At 42.0% G+C, this 18280-nt stretch overlaps 2 protein-coding genes, 1 non-coding gene and 1 pseudogene across 3 annotated transcripts; 2 read left to right on the forward strand and 2 right to left on the reverse strand.

Moving 5' to 3' along the window:
• The first annotated feature begins 1213 nt into the window (after positions 1-1213).
• LOC108112031 (probable 3-hydroxyisobutyrate dehydrogenase, mitochondrial) lies at positions 1214-2562 on the forward strand. The gene is made up of 2 exons (XM_017221779.1): positions 1214-1344; positions 1412-2562. The coding sequence occupies exon 2, from the start codon at positions 1414-1416 to the stop codon at positions 2386-2388; it is 975 nt and encodes a 324-aa protein (XP_017077268.1). The 5' UTR covers positions 1214-1344; positions 1412-1413; the 3' UTR covers positions 2389-2562.
• Positions 2563-2656: 94 nt separating this feature from the next.
• On the forward strand, positions 2657-4244 carry LOC108112032 (annotated as a pseudogene).
• A 356-nt stretch (positions 4245-4600) lies between these two features.
• On the reverse strand, positions 4601-12562 carry LOC108112014 (multiple C2 and transmembrane domain-containing protein; the record flags this gene model as incomplete). Its single annotated transcript, XM_017221752.1, has 12 exons — positions 4601-5821; positions 5886-6093; positions 6153-6353; positions 6412-6531; positions 6594-6953; positions 7017-7532; positions 7675-7826; positions 9155-9349; positions 10177-10319; positions 10493-10601; positions 10829-11499; positions 12409-12562. Coding segments are annotated over 12 exons (2910 nt in total), but the record flags the coding sequence as incomplete, so codon positions are not given.
• On the reverse strand, positions 9539-9620 carry Trnal-aag. Its single transcript has one exon. It is a non-coding gene; the product is annotated as a tRNA-Leu (tRNA).
• Positions 12563-18280: the final 5718 nt, after the last annotated feature.

Here is an 18280-nt window from a genome sequence, read left to right on the forward strand (position 1 = left end):
TGGAACATCCTCTTTTGTTTGGTTGTGAGAGGCGTAAAGTTACAAGTTGTTTTGCGAGCTCGGCGATTTTTTGCTATCGAAAAATATGGATCAAAGGATTTGGATTTTTTGGCCAAAAACAACACCACAATAATGCCTCAGCCACCATATTCACCGGATTTGGCCCCATGTGACTTTTTCTTGTTCCCAAAACTGAAGATAATCGAAAAATTTGAAAAATTTGAAATTTGAAAAGTCACCTTACTTTTTGAACACACCTCGTATAACTTCTAAAAGGTTTCGATAATCGAAAAATTTGAAATTCGCGAAATTTGAAGAGCCACCTTACTTTTTGAACACACCTCGTATGTTAATATACATATTCTATGGCTATGGCATGTAATAATACTACTAAAACACACCTTTCGTAGTATTTAAAAATATTGTTGTTTATTAAAAGTCGAATATACCCCTCAACTTAGAGTAAAATGAAACATCAGTTTGGAAACTGCGCGTGCGAATTTAGTTATGCACGATATTTCACGCAATGGTGGCGATTTGTAAGTTGTCATTCATTCATTTAAGCATTCACAGCAAAAGTCGATGAACCAACGAAAAGTTCAATGGGGAAATGGAATTAAATTAATTAAATTCCTAGCCAAAATCTAAAGCTATTTTCTATAAGTGAACAACCAAATTGAAATCGAACCATCAGCGTGAAAGCTTACAGTTTTAGAGCCTCTGGTCTTGGCACTCGACAACAAGCTGACACACCCACATTTTCTAGACCTCCCCACACACAGCGCACACAGCGCAGGCCCCCGAAACTCTGAAGGTCAGGGAAAGTAAATGAAATCGAAAGTTTTTTGTTCAAGCTGATAATGGAAACTACGGCACGTGTCGTTCAATTAGAACATAAATCAAAAAGCCATTGGAAAGACAAGAGCAGCGAAAGCTTTTGCCGGCGTCACTGGAATACGCAGCGTACATATGTGCTAGCCAAATGGTGGAGCAAAAGAGAGGGAGAAGAGCCGTAAAGAACTTGTTTTGATCTGGTAGGGTTGTCGGGTCTTTACAAAATTATATATAAGAAGAAGCCATAAAACTTCAGATTGCATTTAAAAGATATTGCTTTTTACACAGAATTTGACTTTAAAACGAAGATATGAAAATTTATATTATATATATTTAATCATATATTTAATAGTTCAATGAGAAAACTCGACAACTCTTTTGTAGGCGCTGGAATGAAGTGAAATTACGTGACTAGCCAGCCACTGGGAGCAGTGTGCTTCTGACAGCGGTCCGATCGCGTAGAACTTTCGCAGTTTTTAGCCATATTCCCCTAGAATTCTAGATCAACAGGTGGGTGAGACTTTGTGGCTAAGTTGCCTATCCGTGATTACATAACATAATATTGTATTTTTTGCAGCCATGTCTCTCCGTGTAATGTCCCCCGCTATGCTGAATGCCTGGAGCCAGACCCTCGTCAGGGCCATGTCCACCCAGGGCGGCAGCAAGAACATTGGTTTCGTAGGTCTGGGTAACATGGGCGCCAACATGGCCAGCAACCTGATCAAGGCTGGACACAAACTGCATGTGTACGATATCTCCAAGCCTGCTTGCGATGGTCTGGCCGCCAAGGGAGCCACTGTGTACTCCAAGACCTCGGAGTTGGCCAAAAACTCGGACTTTGTGATCACCATGCTGCCCAATAACGCCATTGTGGAGGCTTCCTACGAGGAGATGTCTGCCGATGGCGTCAACAAGGACACCATCTTCATTGACTCCTCGACGATCTCACCGGAGCTCGTCAAGTCGCTGCAAAAGAAGATAAGTGGAAAGGGAGCCCGGTTCATCGATGCCCCCGTTTCTGGAGGTGTTCCCGGAGCCGAGCAGGCCACCCTCACCTTCATGGTGGGCGGCACCGAGGCGGAGTACAATGCCGTCAAGGCTGTTCTGGAGTGCATGGGCAAGAGGATCACCCACTGTGGCGTCTATGGAATGGGTCAGGCCGCCAAGCTGTGCAACAACATGATGCTGGCCATCTCGATGATCGGTGTTTCGGAGGCCATGAATCTGGCCGTGCGCCAGGGACTCGATGCCAATGTATTCGCCGAGATCATCAACTCCTCCACCGGTCGTTGCTGGGCTTCGGAGATCTACAATCCGGTGCCCGGCGTCTGCCCCACTGCCCCTGCCAACCGAGACTACGCCGGCGGTTTCTCCACAGCTCTGATCACCAAGGATCTGGGTCTCGCCTCCGGTGTGGCCAGCACCTCCAACTCACCCATCCCCCTGGGATCTCTGGCTCACAAGGTTTACCAGTCGCTGTGCGAGAAGGGTCTGGGCAACAAGGACTTCTCCGTGGTGTATGACCTCATGAAGAAGGAGAAGTTCAGCGTTTAGGTTACTTACACTGAGATAATGGTGGCCACAACCGAGTCCGATCCACACCAGTCCTGCATTTATATATAGCACTAAGTTTGAAGGGGTCTCCCTGTTTTGCAATTTCGACTGTGCAATTACCATATGTTCTATGCAAAATCTGTGCGTAAATTAAAGACGTATTCGTTTATCGTAGCTAGTGAAGAGAAAGAAAAAGTTCCATGCTGTTGCGTAATCGTGGGCTGGTCTGATTTGGTCTGGGAATCGTCTGACAACGAGTGGAACTCCAAGAGCTGATAAGCGTCTTCAAACATCTGTGAGGGGCTTTTTTGTTTTATTGCCACTTTTGAGACCCCAGCAAATACAATTAGTGATTACTGCTTATCTCCTGAACTCGTGGCATTAGAACTGGATTCCACATGGCGATCGTTTTTAATTCATAAAGCTCGCCAGGTAAACAGAGAACTCAAGTGAGCAAAACAAACAACAATGGGAAATCAGAATGGAAAATATGGCGTGGTTATTAAAAGCTCACCGATTGAGAGGCGCCAATGGAATATTTTGCTAAATTACTTTCAGTGCGTAGCATATAAAGCTCACAGTTTGAGAAGCTCTGGGTCAGCATAAATAGGGCTTGTAGATAGATTACTTTACTTCACTGGTAAATATATGATTTTACGTTGCGTTTCTTTAGTCAATTTTAATTAGAGCTTACTCTAGAATTAGCAACTAGGTGATGATATTTTAGAAGGTATATTAATAAGTCCGCGTCTTTAAAAAGTGTCAATCGAAATGGCTTAACTATCGGAGTCTAGTTTTGGGAATTCTAGAGGTTCGTCTTTTCTCAGTTTAAATATACGATTTTAATTTAACTTTTCTATTGCAGATCTCCATAAATTTGCAACAGTTAAATCTAAATTTAGCCATGTCATTCCATCTCTTTGCCCGGAAGAAACTCATGATTCACAGGAACGCCAGCCACATTGGCTTTATTGGACTCGGGAATATGGTTGGTCACATGGCCAGTAATCTAATAAAGTCAGGACATAACCTACATGTACACGATATATCAAAAACGGCTTGCGATGAACTTAAGGCAAAGGGAGCTACAGTTTACTCAAGAACACCCGATCTTGCCAACAACTCGGAGGTCATAATTAACATGCTGCCAAATAACGCCATTGTTGATGCCTCTTATGATAAAAGGATTTCCGATGATATCAACAAGGGTACCATTTTCATAGACTTCTTCACGATTTCCTCGAAATTGGACAACTCATTGCAAGAGAGAATAAGTTTCTAAGGAGGTACATTCTTAGATGCTCCAGTTTCTGCGGTGTTTTTTGAGCAGAGCAGGCCACACTAACTTTAAGGTGGGTGGTAGTGAAAGAGACTTCCAAGCGGCTAAGGATTTACTTCGGTGTATGGCAAAACGTATCATTTATTGCGGATCTCATGGAATGGCCCAAGCTGCTAAGCTGTGCAATAATATGATGCTGGCCATCGTCAAGGTCTGAACCCGAAGATCTTCGCAGAGATTCTCAACTCTTCAACTAGGCGCTGCTGGACTTCAGAGTTATACAATCCAGTGCCAGGAATTACTGACTCTACGGAAGCCAACAAGGTACCCATAGCATTGATCAACAAGGACCTGAAATTGGTTGCTGAAGTAGCCATGTCTTTGAGTCCCCCTGTTTCCATGGGTTTGCTGACCCATAAGATCTACAGTTCTTTAATTTCTCAGGGACTAGGCTCAAAGGGACTTTCTCAAATGTTTACGATCTAATGAAGAGGAATAAATTTTATTATTAGCACAGTTTTTTGTACTTTCAAAGATTGCTTATATGTTTAAAAATAAAAATATTTGTTTATCGCATCGTATGGAAAGATTGGCGTTCATTGCATAATAATTTAGAAAGAGAAAAGTAGCAATCGTCTGATAAGCATAGCGTGCACCTCAACACCCCCACACTTTGGTTTATCTAAACCCATTTTCCAGTACTTGAAAGCTTAATTGACAAGTAAACAGATGGCTGAGCAAAACAAACAAAGATAAAAATAGTTAAACAAAAAATACAAATCATAAAAGCCAAAAAGCTTATAAATTAAGCTTCTAAAACCTAATAAGATAAGTTTTTGAAGGACTGCACAGTTTTTGAAGCATTGCCATCAATGGTGGAAAAAGTTTTAGAAGCATTTTGATATTTTGAGCGAAATCCAAAAATATGTTTTATTATTTTTGCCATCATATATATTGAAAAATAACAAACTTAGCTTAGGTGCTAATTAATTGAGTTTGGTATGTATATAAAAACTTTGTTGTTGCTTCTTTTGTGGGGTATAAAATAGTTTAACTATCTAAAATGTATCAACTCGATCAATCGGAGTGGGTTACAGTAGCAATTAATTAATATATTTGTTTGTATTTTGATGGCTGGGCCGCGGGCCTTTACGAGCTGATTATCCTAGACATAGTTAATAAATATAAATTTTAGAAAATGTTTTGAACAATTTTTTCGAATCAAATAATTACAATTACAATAAATTTGGTTAGGTTTAGGCTTATATAGGTAGGTATGTATGTATATATGTAAAGGTATATAATGAAGAAGCTTCCTTAAACGAGTCGAGTGCAATCGAATGGTAAATTGTAAATGGAGTTCGGGGGAAACTTCGGTGCAGTACGGAGCTTCCGTGGGTTAAGTCACATAAGTAGTAAGCCTAGTTGCAAAATTCTTTGAAAATATCACAAATTGAAATACACAATAAATAATTAATCGCATTTGGATTCGCGCAAAAAGGAATCTGGTAGTTAGCAATTTGAGTTTTGGTAAATATTCGAATAGATCTTTGAGAGAGGTTACCTTAGGTACATGCAATGTTTCAATAGACTCCTAATAATATCTGCTATCTTCGTGTATATACAGAAACGGTTTCGTCGTGTAAATAGTTGAAATTTAGCGCACATTTACATTCATCATCTTTTTCTTTCTGTGTATATATATATATATTTATATAGTTCTAGGAAAATAAGTAAAGCAAACTTTGTGCTGCATAATTGAGTCAAGTTTAATTGATGTTGCCGTCTATGGGTGGAACTAGTTGACTTGGTGTGTCGCTCTCATACTTCCTCGATTCTTAACTAGCTAACTAACTTTGGTGTCTAATTGAATTCGCTATGGCTCAGACTGAGGCTCTTGGCCTGGCCAAACTTCTGCTTCAGCTGGTTGGTGTTGGCCCGGAAGCGCTGCATAAGCTGCTGCTGCTTTCCGCCGGATCCTGAACCGGATCCTCCTGCTCCTCCTCCTCCTCCCAGTGCGCTGGACTGCAGCGGCGAAAGGGACGCCATTGCCGCATCAGCGCTGGTTATGGACTATGAACCCTTCAGCTTCTTCTTCGGATTGCTCCGGGTCTGATCGGCGGGTGCCGATGGAGGCAGCTCTCTATATTGATTCTACAAAAAGTAAATGACATATATGTATATATATATACGAGCATACATTTCCATTTTCACTCACAATCTCCTCGTTATCTGGCACTCGTGAAAGAAAGTCCAGCAGCTCGTTGTTGGGAATGGTATTGGGTCTCAGTAAGCGTCTGGAGAACTTCATCAGGCCCCAGAAGAGGAGCAGCCAGCGGAGTGGGACAAAATGTAGGACCAATATGGCCCCCAACAGGAGAACCACAGCCAGCCAGGTCAATTCGGGGACGGAAAAGTTGAATGTGCTAGGGATAACAAGAAATCCATATAGTTTATAATAAATTTTCAAAAACAGAACTCTCACTTGATAGTGCTTTCGCCTAAAGAAGCCAAATAACCTATGGTATTCTGCACGGTTTGGGAGACTTCTTGGATGGCCTGTAATCTTTCCTTTATGGATTTCTTTTCCTCCTTTTCCTTGTCATCGTCGTCATCTTCATCGTACTCGTAGTCATAGTGAGCAGCTGCGTCTGTGGTACCTGTGATAAGGCGAACGAGCCATTTTCTAAAGGAGAAAAAGATTATTACATATTATATTCAAAATAATAAACCATATTACTTACTTTAGTATAATAAGTAGCAGAACGAGGGGCACTGTCTCAAGATCGCCATAAACGCAGGCCACAATCCACAAGACGAAAGCTATGCTGGATCGCACAGGAGACTCCCACTCAAAGCAGCTCCTTTAAATAGAAAATTTTGGGTATAGGAATTCGTTGGTTAAAAGTAGATCCACAAAACTCACTGGACATAACGCGCTGCCTCTAGGATATCCATTATAATCTCCTTGAGTCTATTGACATTGCGCAGGAAGAGCTGTCGCTTGAATTTGGCTTCCTGCTGGATGAGCTTCTCCTCCTTGGGCTGCAAAGCTCGACAAACAGCACGGATCTCACTCCAAACTACAGTCAATTCCAGCTGGATTTGCGGCGAGTTTCCCTTGGCCCGGACACATAGGTTCTTGTCCTTTAGTGTATACCATCTCTTGACTCCACTCTTGATCCTCAGAAGAGGAATGACTAGTTTGCCTAGGAACTCGACACGATGATCGCGGTCCTCATCAAAGACGGTGATTTCCAGAACCTGTGTGATGTCCTTGACGTTGCTGGAATAAACAGAAAATAAAGTAGTTAGTTGCCCATCTTTAGAGATAAAAATCTTTACTTACAAAGTAAATATCTTATTCCAATTGGGAGTGAGGGTTTTATACTCCGTTTGAGTTTGCAGTCGGGCATTTCCCAGTTCCAGAACACAAAAGGGATCGGACTTTCCTCCAATATCCGCTGCAGCCAGTCCGGTTGCTCCAAAAACCTTCACAGTGAGGTGACCCACATCGCGAAGATTTTGAAGGCATCTTAGGAATCGATATCGATCCCTTAGCAATTGAGACTCTCGAGGATCCTCCTTGAAGGCTTTCAAATCGCTAATCGTCTCCAGAGCTGTTGTTCCACTAATGGTGAGCATTAGGTGGACCTCACCAGGACAATCTTCGAAAGGTTTCCAGATGCCATGCGTGTTCTCGCGTTGGAAAACGCTCAGGTCAATAATGGCCTTGCCATAAAGGGTGTTTCTATTCCAAAGAGCCAGTTCCAGGTTCTGATCTTCATCGAAGAGGTGAAGATCGAACTGCTCCAACCAGCGTTCCGTCCACGAAGACTTGCTCTTGTACTTCTCATTGCCTAATCTGTATTGGAAAACATAAATTACCAAGTAATGTTACAGTAACAACTTCAGCAATTGGTAAACATAATAATCAATAATCGTTATTACGATTGTGAATTACTCGTTTCACAATGATATGCCACTTTTTTGAGCCCCCAACTCACCTGAATTTAAAGTGGGTGTCATTCAGCTTGCTGCCATCTTCAGCTAATGGTAAATCCTTGGCTTTAACTAGCAAAATGGTAACTACTGAGCTCCAGATCTGCGACTTCAATCGCTTCGATGACTCGGCCAGTTTGGAGTTGCGCTGGAAGTGCTGCAATATTTCCGGAAAATGAGTCTCGGCCACCTCCATGAGTTCATCGCATCCCTGCTCCAGTTGCTCCCGCAACTCCTCGTGCTGCCGCCTCACATGTTTGAGCACCATGCGAGGAGCCCGCTTGCAACCGGGCCAATTGTTGCCCAACATGATCGAGTGATCGAGAGACCGAAATCAAAGCGGACAGTAAATAGCGCAGACAGTCCCAAAAACAAAAACCGCCGCACTTCGCTTTCGACGCTCGAAGAGTGACTAAAGTCATTTTGAGCAGGGGTCTTGCGATTGCGAGAAAAATACACCAATTACAGAGTGAGCAGGTATGCCGGACTAGACGAAATGCACATGCACATATGTGTATGTTATGGGATTTCCAAAGGCAGATGATTCATCTTACACCTACTTGTTAATTTTGTTTATTACTTGGTTATATAAACTAGCTGCAGTATATCAGTGTTGTACTTTGACCTCTCATGACAATAAACCTTCAACCATTTTATATTTTATGTTTTAAATTTGGTAGAGTATAAAATGGGTGTTAGTAGCACTTTAGTAAATAAGCGTCTTAAAATTTGAAAAGAATTCATTTCGAACTTCTTTTAATATGCAGCTTTGTATTTATTATTCTATGTTATTATGAACCAAGCTAAGCAAAAACATAATATTCATCTAAGTCAGTCTATAGGACTGTAAACTCTTTCATTTCCGGACAATATTTACTTAGGGTATCCCCAATTCGACTTCCCCTTATCCCACCTTAACCACAATATTCCGCCGTTTGTCAATTGCTTGCTTTGGAGCGCCTTCGTTGAGCGATAACATGCAATGCCACTGACAGCCCAAGCTTTTTTTTGTTGAGCCATAGCGATCGTTGCTCTCACCACATGAAAGCTATGTAGTCATGATGAGTTTGCCATAGCTGAAAAACAGCTCAATTGTTCGGCTTTAGTTCGAGTTAGTTGCGGGCACTGGATCAAAGCTAAAGCTTCGTGGGTGTCTATCCAAAAATAAAAGCACCAAGCACCAAGCTGTGTCTAACCGATTCAGCTGAGCCATAAATAAAGTTAGTGGGTAACCAAACGCTTATAAATAAAAGGTGGGTCAAAGTTTGAGGGGGAGTGTGGTGGTGGTAGGAGCTTGTCGAGTGGCAATTAAGAATGCCAGACAAAAGGTAGCGAGACAATCGCTTAGCTCACCGTGGAAAACTGCTGGGTGAAGGGCTGATTGATGGCCCAGACGAGCTGCTTCCGACTTTCGCAAGAAAGAACCCCCACCCGCACTAAAAGTCCCCGAACAATAGAGTGAATGGATTTATGAATGCCACTCACCATTTCCTTGTCCTCCTGGCTGCGCGGCCACAGCGTCAAATTGATGAGTATCTCGCCCATGCCGCTTCCACCATTTCCGCCGGAGTCGCACAGCTGCAGGTGGATGTCCTCGGCCTTGCCCAATTCCAATTGGGTTAAGTCCAGCTTGGCCGAGCCCATAAAGTCGTCCTGGAGTCCCCAATCGTAGTCGAAAACCTAACAGTGAAAAGGGGCAGCAAGGGAAGCAAAACGGAAATTCATTTCGATTAGATTTTGATAGGTGCTGTTGGGAATTCAATTCGATTTGTGCCGTCGTTTCCAAAACCAATGTGGTTTCATACACACAAAAAACAGGGCATATTCTGGCTGTAGATTAAATTATATAATGGAAAAAAGTTATCTCTGTGGCAGCGGTGGGATTCGAACCCACGCCTCCGAGGAGACTGGTGCCTTAAACCAGCGCCTTAGACCGCTCGGCCACGCTACCATGTTGATGGCCCGCGGACATTTTCTTATCGCATATCGCTGTCCTTATCTAATGGAAACTATTTGTGGCACAGCAACTAAGCATTAAAAACCTCACTTATGACTTTATGATTTTTGAAAAGGGACAAAAAGTTTTTATATCATTTTGGACACTGTAAGATTCGCAAGGAACTTAATCAATAAATTAAAGTAATGTTTAGTAAAATTACTTTTTAAACTAAAGAAAAAACAATGATATAATTTAATGAAATAAATACATAAAATATGTGTGTTATAAGAGAAATCTTAAAAAATACGATTATCAAAAGTTATGCATCTTTGCAGAAGGTTTAATTAATATTTTCGGAAATTATCGATATAACTTTTAATTTAAAAGTTCTTCCAGCTGTTTTATAAACTGTGTTTATATATTATACCTAAAAATTAAACCGCTTAACACAAGAGAACAAATAATAATTGAATACTTTGTGGAAAACTTTCTCTTTGTGTAACACGAAGCCCAACTTTTCTGGAGTACCTGACATGCCGTCCACCCTCCGAACTTTCTCCGCACTCACCTTGACTATAATCGGCTGGAAGGGGTCCTCAATGGGCACGATGAAGACCTCGTCCCACACGGGATTCAGGTCCCGGTGAATGGTGCGCGATTTGTGAAGGAGGCGGCCGCCGACCTTGAACTTGACATAAGGATCACTCAGTCCTGCGGCAGGGACGAAAGACAAAAGAAATTTCTCGCTGCAGTGGCTGAGTGCATTGTGTCCAGTGCTTGATTAAGCACAAAGGTGTGTGTGGGTGGGGAGGCTAATGGTAATAAGGAAGGAGGTAGGAGGACGGGCAAGGGACTTTGGGATGTGGATTTCTGGGCCTGCTCACCATTCTTGTCCATGGCCACCAGGTCGCTGCCGGATTTGAGATGGACGCGCAGCTGAAAGAAGACGAATTGACGTAATTGGGCTTCGCGTTTGCGACGCAGCTCGTCGGCCTGATCGATTGCAGTTGCAGTTTTCATTTTCATTTTTCAGTTTTCAATTAGTTAGAGTTGTGCAGCACAGCAAGTCGTTGGAAAAGCGTAAATCGGAAATTTCAGAAATTCCAGGAAATTTCAGTTAGTGCCATTGAGTAAAAGAAAAGGCGTAAAAATCAAAGAAAGCCAATTGATAATAAAAGCGAGGCAAAGGAAAAACCAGCCAGTAGAAGCCACAAACTAACCTGCAGGGCCTCCAATTGCTGTTGAGTTGTCAGTTCCGGTGGCGGATTGCAGCCGGCTGAACCATTCTCCGGATGCTCATCTATTCTGCCCTCCATGGAGCCACCAAATCGCTGGATAACCTGTGCCATCTTTGCAGTAGCTCGGAATTCCCTTGCCAGTGGAGAACCACCAATGGTGGTACTGCGATGTCGTGGACTCTGCGTCACGGAACTACTTTCGGAACTGTAATCCGCAGCATAATCCGTACTTTCTTCGAGGAAATCGCTAGGTGACTTGCGACCTAGGCGATCTTTGCTCTTGGCACGACTCCAACGATGTCGGAGATTATTGAAAAATCCGTGAGTTTTCTGGAGCACACCCACACCGCTGGCCACGCCCCCCGATCCGCCTCCGGCCAACTGCTGCGCTATGGCACTCTTGGCCCTCTTGGGTGATATGTGCGGTGACTCACTGAGATGGCAATCGTGACCATTCAGCTCCGAGGCGGATTTGCTGAGATGTTTGCCCAGGCGTTGGGACTGCTGTAACTTTGGGGAGCCATGTGGCGAAATCCGTAGAGGCGGTGTGGATCCGCTGACGGTGAAGCTACTGCCAGGCTGCTGGAGCTGGTGCTGGTGTTGGGGATCCACCTCCTCCTCCTGATCCACCTGGTCAACGTAGTGGATGCGTGCTGAAAGTAGGCGAAAAGTGGCCATGGGTTAAGTGTTATTTCAGCTGGCACGCAACTCCCACAATCGATTTAACAAAAATCCAGCAAACGATTGATAAGCCAGTTACTAAAATACAACATTCACATGGACTATATACTATATACTATATATTATATATGCAGTATTTACGGAACATTGAGTGCTTTCAGCCGATTCAATTGCCACCCATGACATCACTGCTCATTGGCGATTGTCTTAATTTCTTATAATTACAATGAGCAATAAGAAACTAGAATGATTCTTGCCATTTGCCGATGCGGTCATCAAAAGTTGAGAACAAGCATGTGGAAAATATGGATTTTTTAAAAGTACTTTTACATTATATATCACCCCTTTTGCACATAAACAAAATTTACAATCGGGAATCGTATGACATTTGAGTTTACATAAATGTCAGCCATTAGCTTTTACATTCTCAATGTAATTCCCATTAAATTTAAGAAGCATCGTAAAGACTTTAAAGACCAAATTGCTGAAATGTATTTTAGAATATATTTTCCACATTACACCATCAGGTGATAACCTACTATAATAAAATCTAATTTGACAAGGAGAAAATGTGTGACATTTAAATATGTCATTTATCACATAAACTTGTAAGAATATTTTTGCCTAATTGCCCATCACATCGCATGAACATTTAAAGAGTAAGAATGTTTTTTTGTGGAATTGAAAAGTTTCATAAATTCGTGATAAGTGGTTGTTTATTTTGCTTTCATTTCCCAGTTTTCACAAGCATTTATCTTTGGTTTTCCGCAGAAAAGTGACAGCCAGTTGGATTATATCAAGCTGTACGTATTATAAATGAAAGATTTTACTGAGCTCTTTATATTTATCTTCCTGCATGCCCTCGGGCTTTCACTCTTTACCTGTGACTGGGAATATCTTATTAATTCTGTGGCACAACACCGAGGCTTGTGGCTTCTTCGAGTTTTCCGAGGACTTGAATGAGTTCCGGAGATGCAGCGGTTGCATGACATGGCCAATACTCGCGAGCACGTTCAAATTGAAATAAATAAATGATTACAGCACTTCTTTGATTGCTTTGGCTCGTGTGTTAAATTGCTATATTGGTTTATTAGAACATTTCCACACACGACACAAATATGTGGCGTAAATATATTTTAGATTTTTTGCAGAACTTTGATTTATGTATGGAATGGCACAGTTTCTATTTTTTCACCGATTTTCCAACGCGGAGCTTGGCGAACTGCACGCTGGCAGTGCCCCTAGAAGACTGCTTCGGATTCGGATTCGCTGTCTGCCGTTATGGTTTCATCCCCCAACCCTTACCAGCCACCACCCACCGCCCCCTTTTCGGCAACCGTAACTTTTGCTCTCCTTTGGCATTTGTTATTGTTAACGAAGGGGCACATACTGTTACAGTTTATGCCACGAATTCGTGTGGGTGTATGTGTGGCATTGAGTTGAACGGTGGGTGAGTGGGTGTTCGGTTGCGGGTGCTCTTCAACGGCTTTTGTGGGTGGCTGACTGTCCGACATTACCCTCTTGTATTATTAATGCCAGGCGATGCTGCAGCTGGTTTTATTTCTCTCCGATGCCGCGAAAATTGGAAAAGCGTCCAACGATGGCGTCACTAAATGCAAATGTGAGCGTAAGCCTGTTTGCTGGGATCAGCGACAAAGCTTTACGCATCCCGAGAATAAAAAGCTTTGCATATTCGGTATTTTCTCGGACTTTTTGTTATTTTATTTTAATGAATGAAATGTAAGCCAAGTCAGAGAGACAGATAGATAGCGGGGGAGGCGGTAGGCAATTCATTTGGGGGTTTAACCCTGCCAAGGACACTGGTGTTGCAATACGACTCTTGTGCAACCGAATCCCATTGCATGTAATTTCAATTAATTTAATGCAAGGAAAATGCAGATTTCCCAACGCCCACATTCAGGCGCGGCCTTTACCCCCCACCCCTTAGCCACACCCAAGTAATTCCGAATATTTGTGGCAAACTATTCCCGGAGGAGCACTTTGCGGCTTGTGTATGCCTGCCATTAATTTTCCTTACACCAGACATATGTTTCAACTGTTTTTTATGCTGTTTGCCACACAAAAACACATATTCGGTCGGGACTATAATTTGGACGGCAGTGTTTGGGTCATAAAAGTGTTGCATACTTTTCGGCATTCAAGTGTTTTTACTGCTTGGAAAATAAATTTACTTGAACCTTGACTGAGCTCTGCAATTAGCTAACTTTTGGGAAAAGTTTTTTAGGAAGTATAACCTTGAGTGGAAGAGAAAGTTCTTTCAAATTATCGCACATACGCCATGTGGCCAAATGCCATTTAATACCATTAACAATGCCGAGTGGCATTTCGTTAGCCTAATGATCACATCTGAAGCACGTGCTTACCGATAGGCATAAAAACCGAATGTTTTACCGTCCTTTTTATGCCCGAAAAATAATGAAATTGTATATATATGTAGGTAGTATATCCTTTTCACTGCAGGAGGTTCATAAACGCAGCGTCATTAATGTTTTTGTTTTTCGGCCATATCATGCTCGTTTCAATATCGGAAATTGGCCTGCGTAATCGGGCAATATAAAGGCAACATCGGACATCAATTATGGATTTGACATGGTGCACGGACTGGTTTCTATCAGAACTTTAGTCAATAAATCAAGCTCGAGGTCGGTCATCAATTATTAAGACATGGGTCAGCAAGTGTCATATGGCACTACTAATATGCCTGTCTCCCTTGCACCTTCACGTCCGTCTCTTTCTTCATGCTCACCTGTTGACTTTTACTGACATTTTAGCGGTTCTATTTCCGTACGAGTGCACTGAGAAAAAATGCTTTTTAAATAGTGCCTTCTTTATAATCGGTTATACTATTCATTTCTGAGTTCAAATGGAATATGACAGACATTTTGATAAGTAAGCTGGAGTAAATTAAAAACAAAATTTAATAACTTTTTTAAGGTTAAAGGACATTTTTTGCTAGTGTAGCAAAAGTTTTTTTTTCCACACAAGCTCTTTTGTACCCCGTGTTTTCTGCATTGTTGTCCTCAAGTCTTTTTCTGCCCTTTGGCTTATTGGCCCTATATAGTACGGGAATGACGTCACTGCCGGCTAGCACAAAATCCCCCTTGCCATTCATGGGAAATTGGCGACATAGAGCTGTCTGGATGTCCCGCTGCTTTTGACTTTGCCGGCTCCTGTCGCTGTTAGCATTGTTTGACTGTAGCCCACAGTGAGCGGGATTGTTGTGGCTCTGATTATTATGTTTACCGGGCACGCAACGAACCGAAACACAACTTATCACAGGCCTAGAGCTTAATCGCTTGTCGAGGCGTTACTTTTCTGGGTCCCCAGGTGGGCGACCAGGCGAAAATGATTAAATATCTTTATGCGTTTCTTTGGAACTTTTGGGCCAGACAGCAGAATCGTTCATCATGAAAAGGCCATATGGATCAGATATTCATAATTAGCACATTCTGATGCTGTCAGAAAGCCAAACAAAACAAAGTCAAGCATCTGCCTCGAGTTACTCTAATTTCGATCAGAAATTCCGCAACTTTTATTTGCATTTTCCCATCGCCGCTGCATAGCCGAGAAAGGGGCTCTCATCGTTCGTTGGTCTTGGATAAATGATTTTCCCTCAATTTGTTTGCGACTTTGAATTATTCATGGAATTTCTTCTTTTTACCGTACATACAATATTTTCTTGGTCACCACTCCTACGGCTTTTTTCTTGTATATATTTTTTGCCTTTCGGCTCGAGTACTGAATTATGCATACTGAATTTATGCGAATTGTGCCCTTATTTGAAGTCCACACTCTTTAAAATGCACACCAATCGCAGGACCACTAAACGAGGTCCTTAGGCCGGGATGGTATTCTATATGAATATTGCGTATACGCAGTGTGAGTCCATCTGATGTCCAGCTCGTTTGGCAGCTCATAAATGCAACACATCTTCGGATGGACTGTTGCTTAATTAACTGTCAGGATAATGGCGAAATTAAACGGGATTATGCCAGCCTTTTTGATGACCCGGCTTACACTGATGCCTCATAAGAGTCTCTAAAAGCAGGGATTACCCAATGTCTGTACGTGTATATATATACGTATATATGTCTGCCCTTGGGGATGAAATCCGGGAGTTACGTGGCTGTTGGGGAGCCACAATATGCGCTGGCCCGAAGCTTTCATTTTAATTAACTGGGTTACCTTTGTGGGCCAGCCATTTCGGAGCCAAGTAATTACAACTCACCGGCAAACAAAACAGCGAGGCGGGCAAGATCCAGAGAGAAAAACCAAAACCAAATTGGTCATTATGATGCTTGATTTTGTGTCTTTGGAATGAGTTTAAGATGGGTTTTGAAACGTACGGAACCCTAATCTGAATTGGAATATTCATTCCCATTATGCTTATGTATAAATCGTAATATTATGTTTACAAATTATTAGCAACAGCTTAAAGTTAATCATACAAGTTGAAATTAAGGTAATTTTATTAATTACTTTAATATTTATTAATTCTGAATTAGATAGATTAATAATCTATGAATGTATAGTTTTATATAAGATTTTTAATAAACATTTAAAACATTTATAATGAGTTATATAAAAAAGACTTTGATTGCAAAACCAATATTTATTTGCCTCTCTGTAAGAGAATGAGAGCATGAGATGAATGCAGTAGAAAAACTTGTCTCTGCGTGCTAAAATGTTTTTTCTTTCCCAGCTTTTCCCCCTTGATATGTGAGTGCTACTTGCAGGGAAGACAACTTTTGAAACTCCATCCTGACTCCATTCCCATCTGCTTCTCAGTCATTTCCAACAACCAATTTATGCGTTTGTGCTCGAATTTCTATGTTCAATTTAAGGTTTGGCAATTTGCAGATGGCGGCTGCAATTCCAATCAAGGAATCTATATGTAGCTTTATAGCCTTAAACAGCGGTAGATAGAGACGGAAGAGAGGAATCGCAGGGTTGAGAAAAGGGCAGACACCTCGAGGCCACCAGTGGCGACAGTTTTCCTACTCATTCCCCCTTAGTTTTTACGCTCTTGGATGTTAGATTGTTGATTTGTCAAATGGTCACATAAACGGGAACAAATTAATGGCAAAGTGGGAAAGAGAAGAGCTGAGAAATGAGCGCCGAGCGATAATTAAAAACTATATCAGGCAAATAGCACGCGACATCTAGACAGACCATAGAACACCATATAAACCGAACAGCGAGCAGCAAAGCTCTCTGCTTTGGCCACTTATTTTCATTTAGCCATGCCAACTGCCATCGATGTGCTTGCGTGTCTATCTGTATCTGTGTGTGTGTAAGTATTCAAGGGTGTGTGAGTGTGTGTGTGTGGACCGGAAGCGCAGCGGCATGCAAAGACGCCATAACTGCCATGACGAACAGCAGCTAAAAGCGGGGGAATAAGGAATGGCCGCGCCAACGTCCGCGGAACCTGTGCGTTTCAGAGGTTATCGGTCCTAACCCCTTGCTGACATGGCGGCAAAATCAAGGCGAGGGGTGCTTGATAAGTACCACGATGGGAAGAGATCTTGGGAAATGATTTAAGATACTGATTAGGCAAAAAAATATGTTCATAGATTTATAGCCTTTCGAATGTTTTCAAATACATTTTCACCATTTTCACATTCTTAAAAGATTTATTAGGAAACCGAAGATATATATAGACCATAATGATTGTTATAATAAGTGAAGGCAATTGTTATATAAAAACAATTATTGCTGAGTCATATTTTATCATCCATGTTGATCTTATAAAACTGACTTTTTCAATTTTCTTTCATATTTGAACAGGTGTTATTTTTTGTATGTAGGTTGAACAAATATCTGGTAAAAACCGTGCATATCAGAACACCTACCTACATATTAGGAATGTCCATGATTTATTTATGAGTCTATGAATGTCAGTGTTTGTTTGTTTTTTATGAATGCCTGTATTTGTTTTGTTTTTTAGTAAATGCCCTATTTGCTAGCTTTGTTGTTTCAGAAACGTCTTAAGCACCCCGTAACTGTGGTAAAATTTATGCGCAAACTAATTTAGCCAAAGCCGCACTCAACCCGCATAAAAATAGCTGGCCAAATTGTGCGGCGCTGGCTTTTGAGAAGGACTCAGCTGCTCAAGTGGCAGCATTCAGCTGTGCTATATACTGGCAGCTATGTACCAGCATCAAAGGGAGTCGGGCGGGCCCAAAAGGATAAGGGATAACGGATTACGTGAGGGCTGTTTCAAAATATATATATAACAACACGAGAGTAGCTGTCACAGGTAGAAACTCGCTTTTAGCCAGGTGTGTACGGTGGCTTATCAATGGCAATCGTGGGAGCCAAACATTTTTATTTCGCCAAAACACTTACACATCCTGACAGCTCTTTGAGTGTGTGCTGGTGTGCTGTGGTGTGTCTATGTGAGGTCACCAAGACAAGTGCATTTAAATTCCGCGACTACATCCTCCTTCCTTCCACCTCGCTTTTCCGTGCTGTGCTCCTTGTGTACGGCTGCTGGCTGGTACTCCTCGTGATTTTTCTATTCTCCCATTTAGAACTTGCACCGCCGTTTTTTGCATTTGCAGTTGGCCAAATAATTTTTCACAACACACTGCACACGGTTAAACTTTTTCCTTCTTTTATTTTAGCAGCACACACACGCGAGATGAATGGCTTTTCGGCGGGGCTAGAAAAATATGGGACAGGGTGGCGGTAGTCCTGGAGTCCTTCCAGAACTTCGCGTGGGGCAAAAAG

Source organism: Drosophila eugracilis, unplaced genomic scaffold (genome assembly GCF_018153835.1).
Source record: "Drosophila eugracilis isolate 14026-0451.02 unplaced genomic scaffold, ASM1815383v1 contig_90, whole genome shotgun sequence".
NCBI classification, from domain to species: domain Eukaryota; kingdom Metazoa; phylum Arthropoda; class Insecta; order Diptera; family Drosophilidae; genus Drosophila; species Drosophila eugracilis.

Bases quoted from the DNA above. Each gene is read 5' to 3' on its own strand.
- LOC108112031 (XM_017221779.1), top strand. From the start codon at position 1,414: ATGTCTCTCCGTGTAATGTCCCCCGCTATGCTGAATGCCTGGAGCCAG.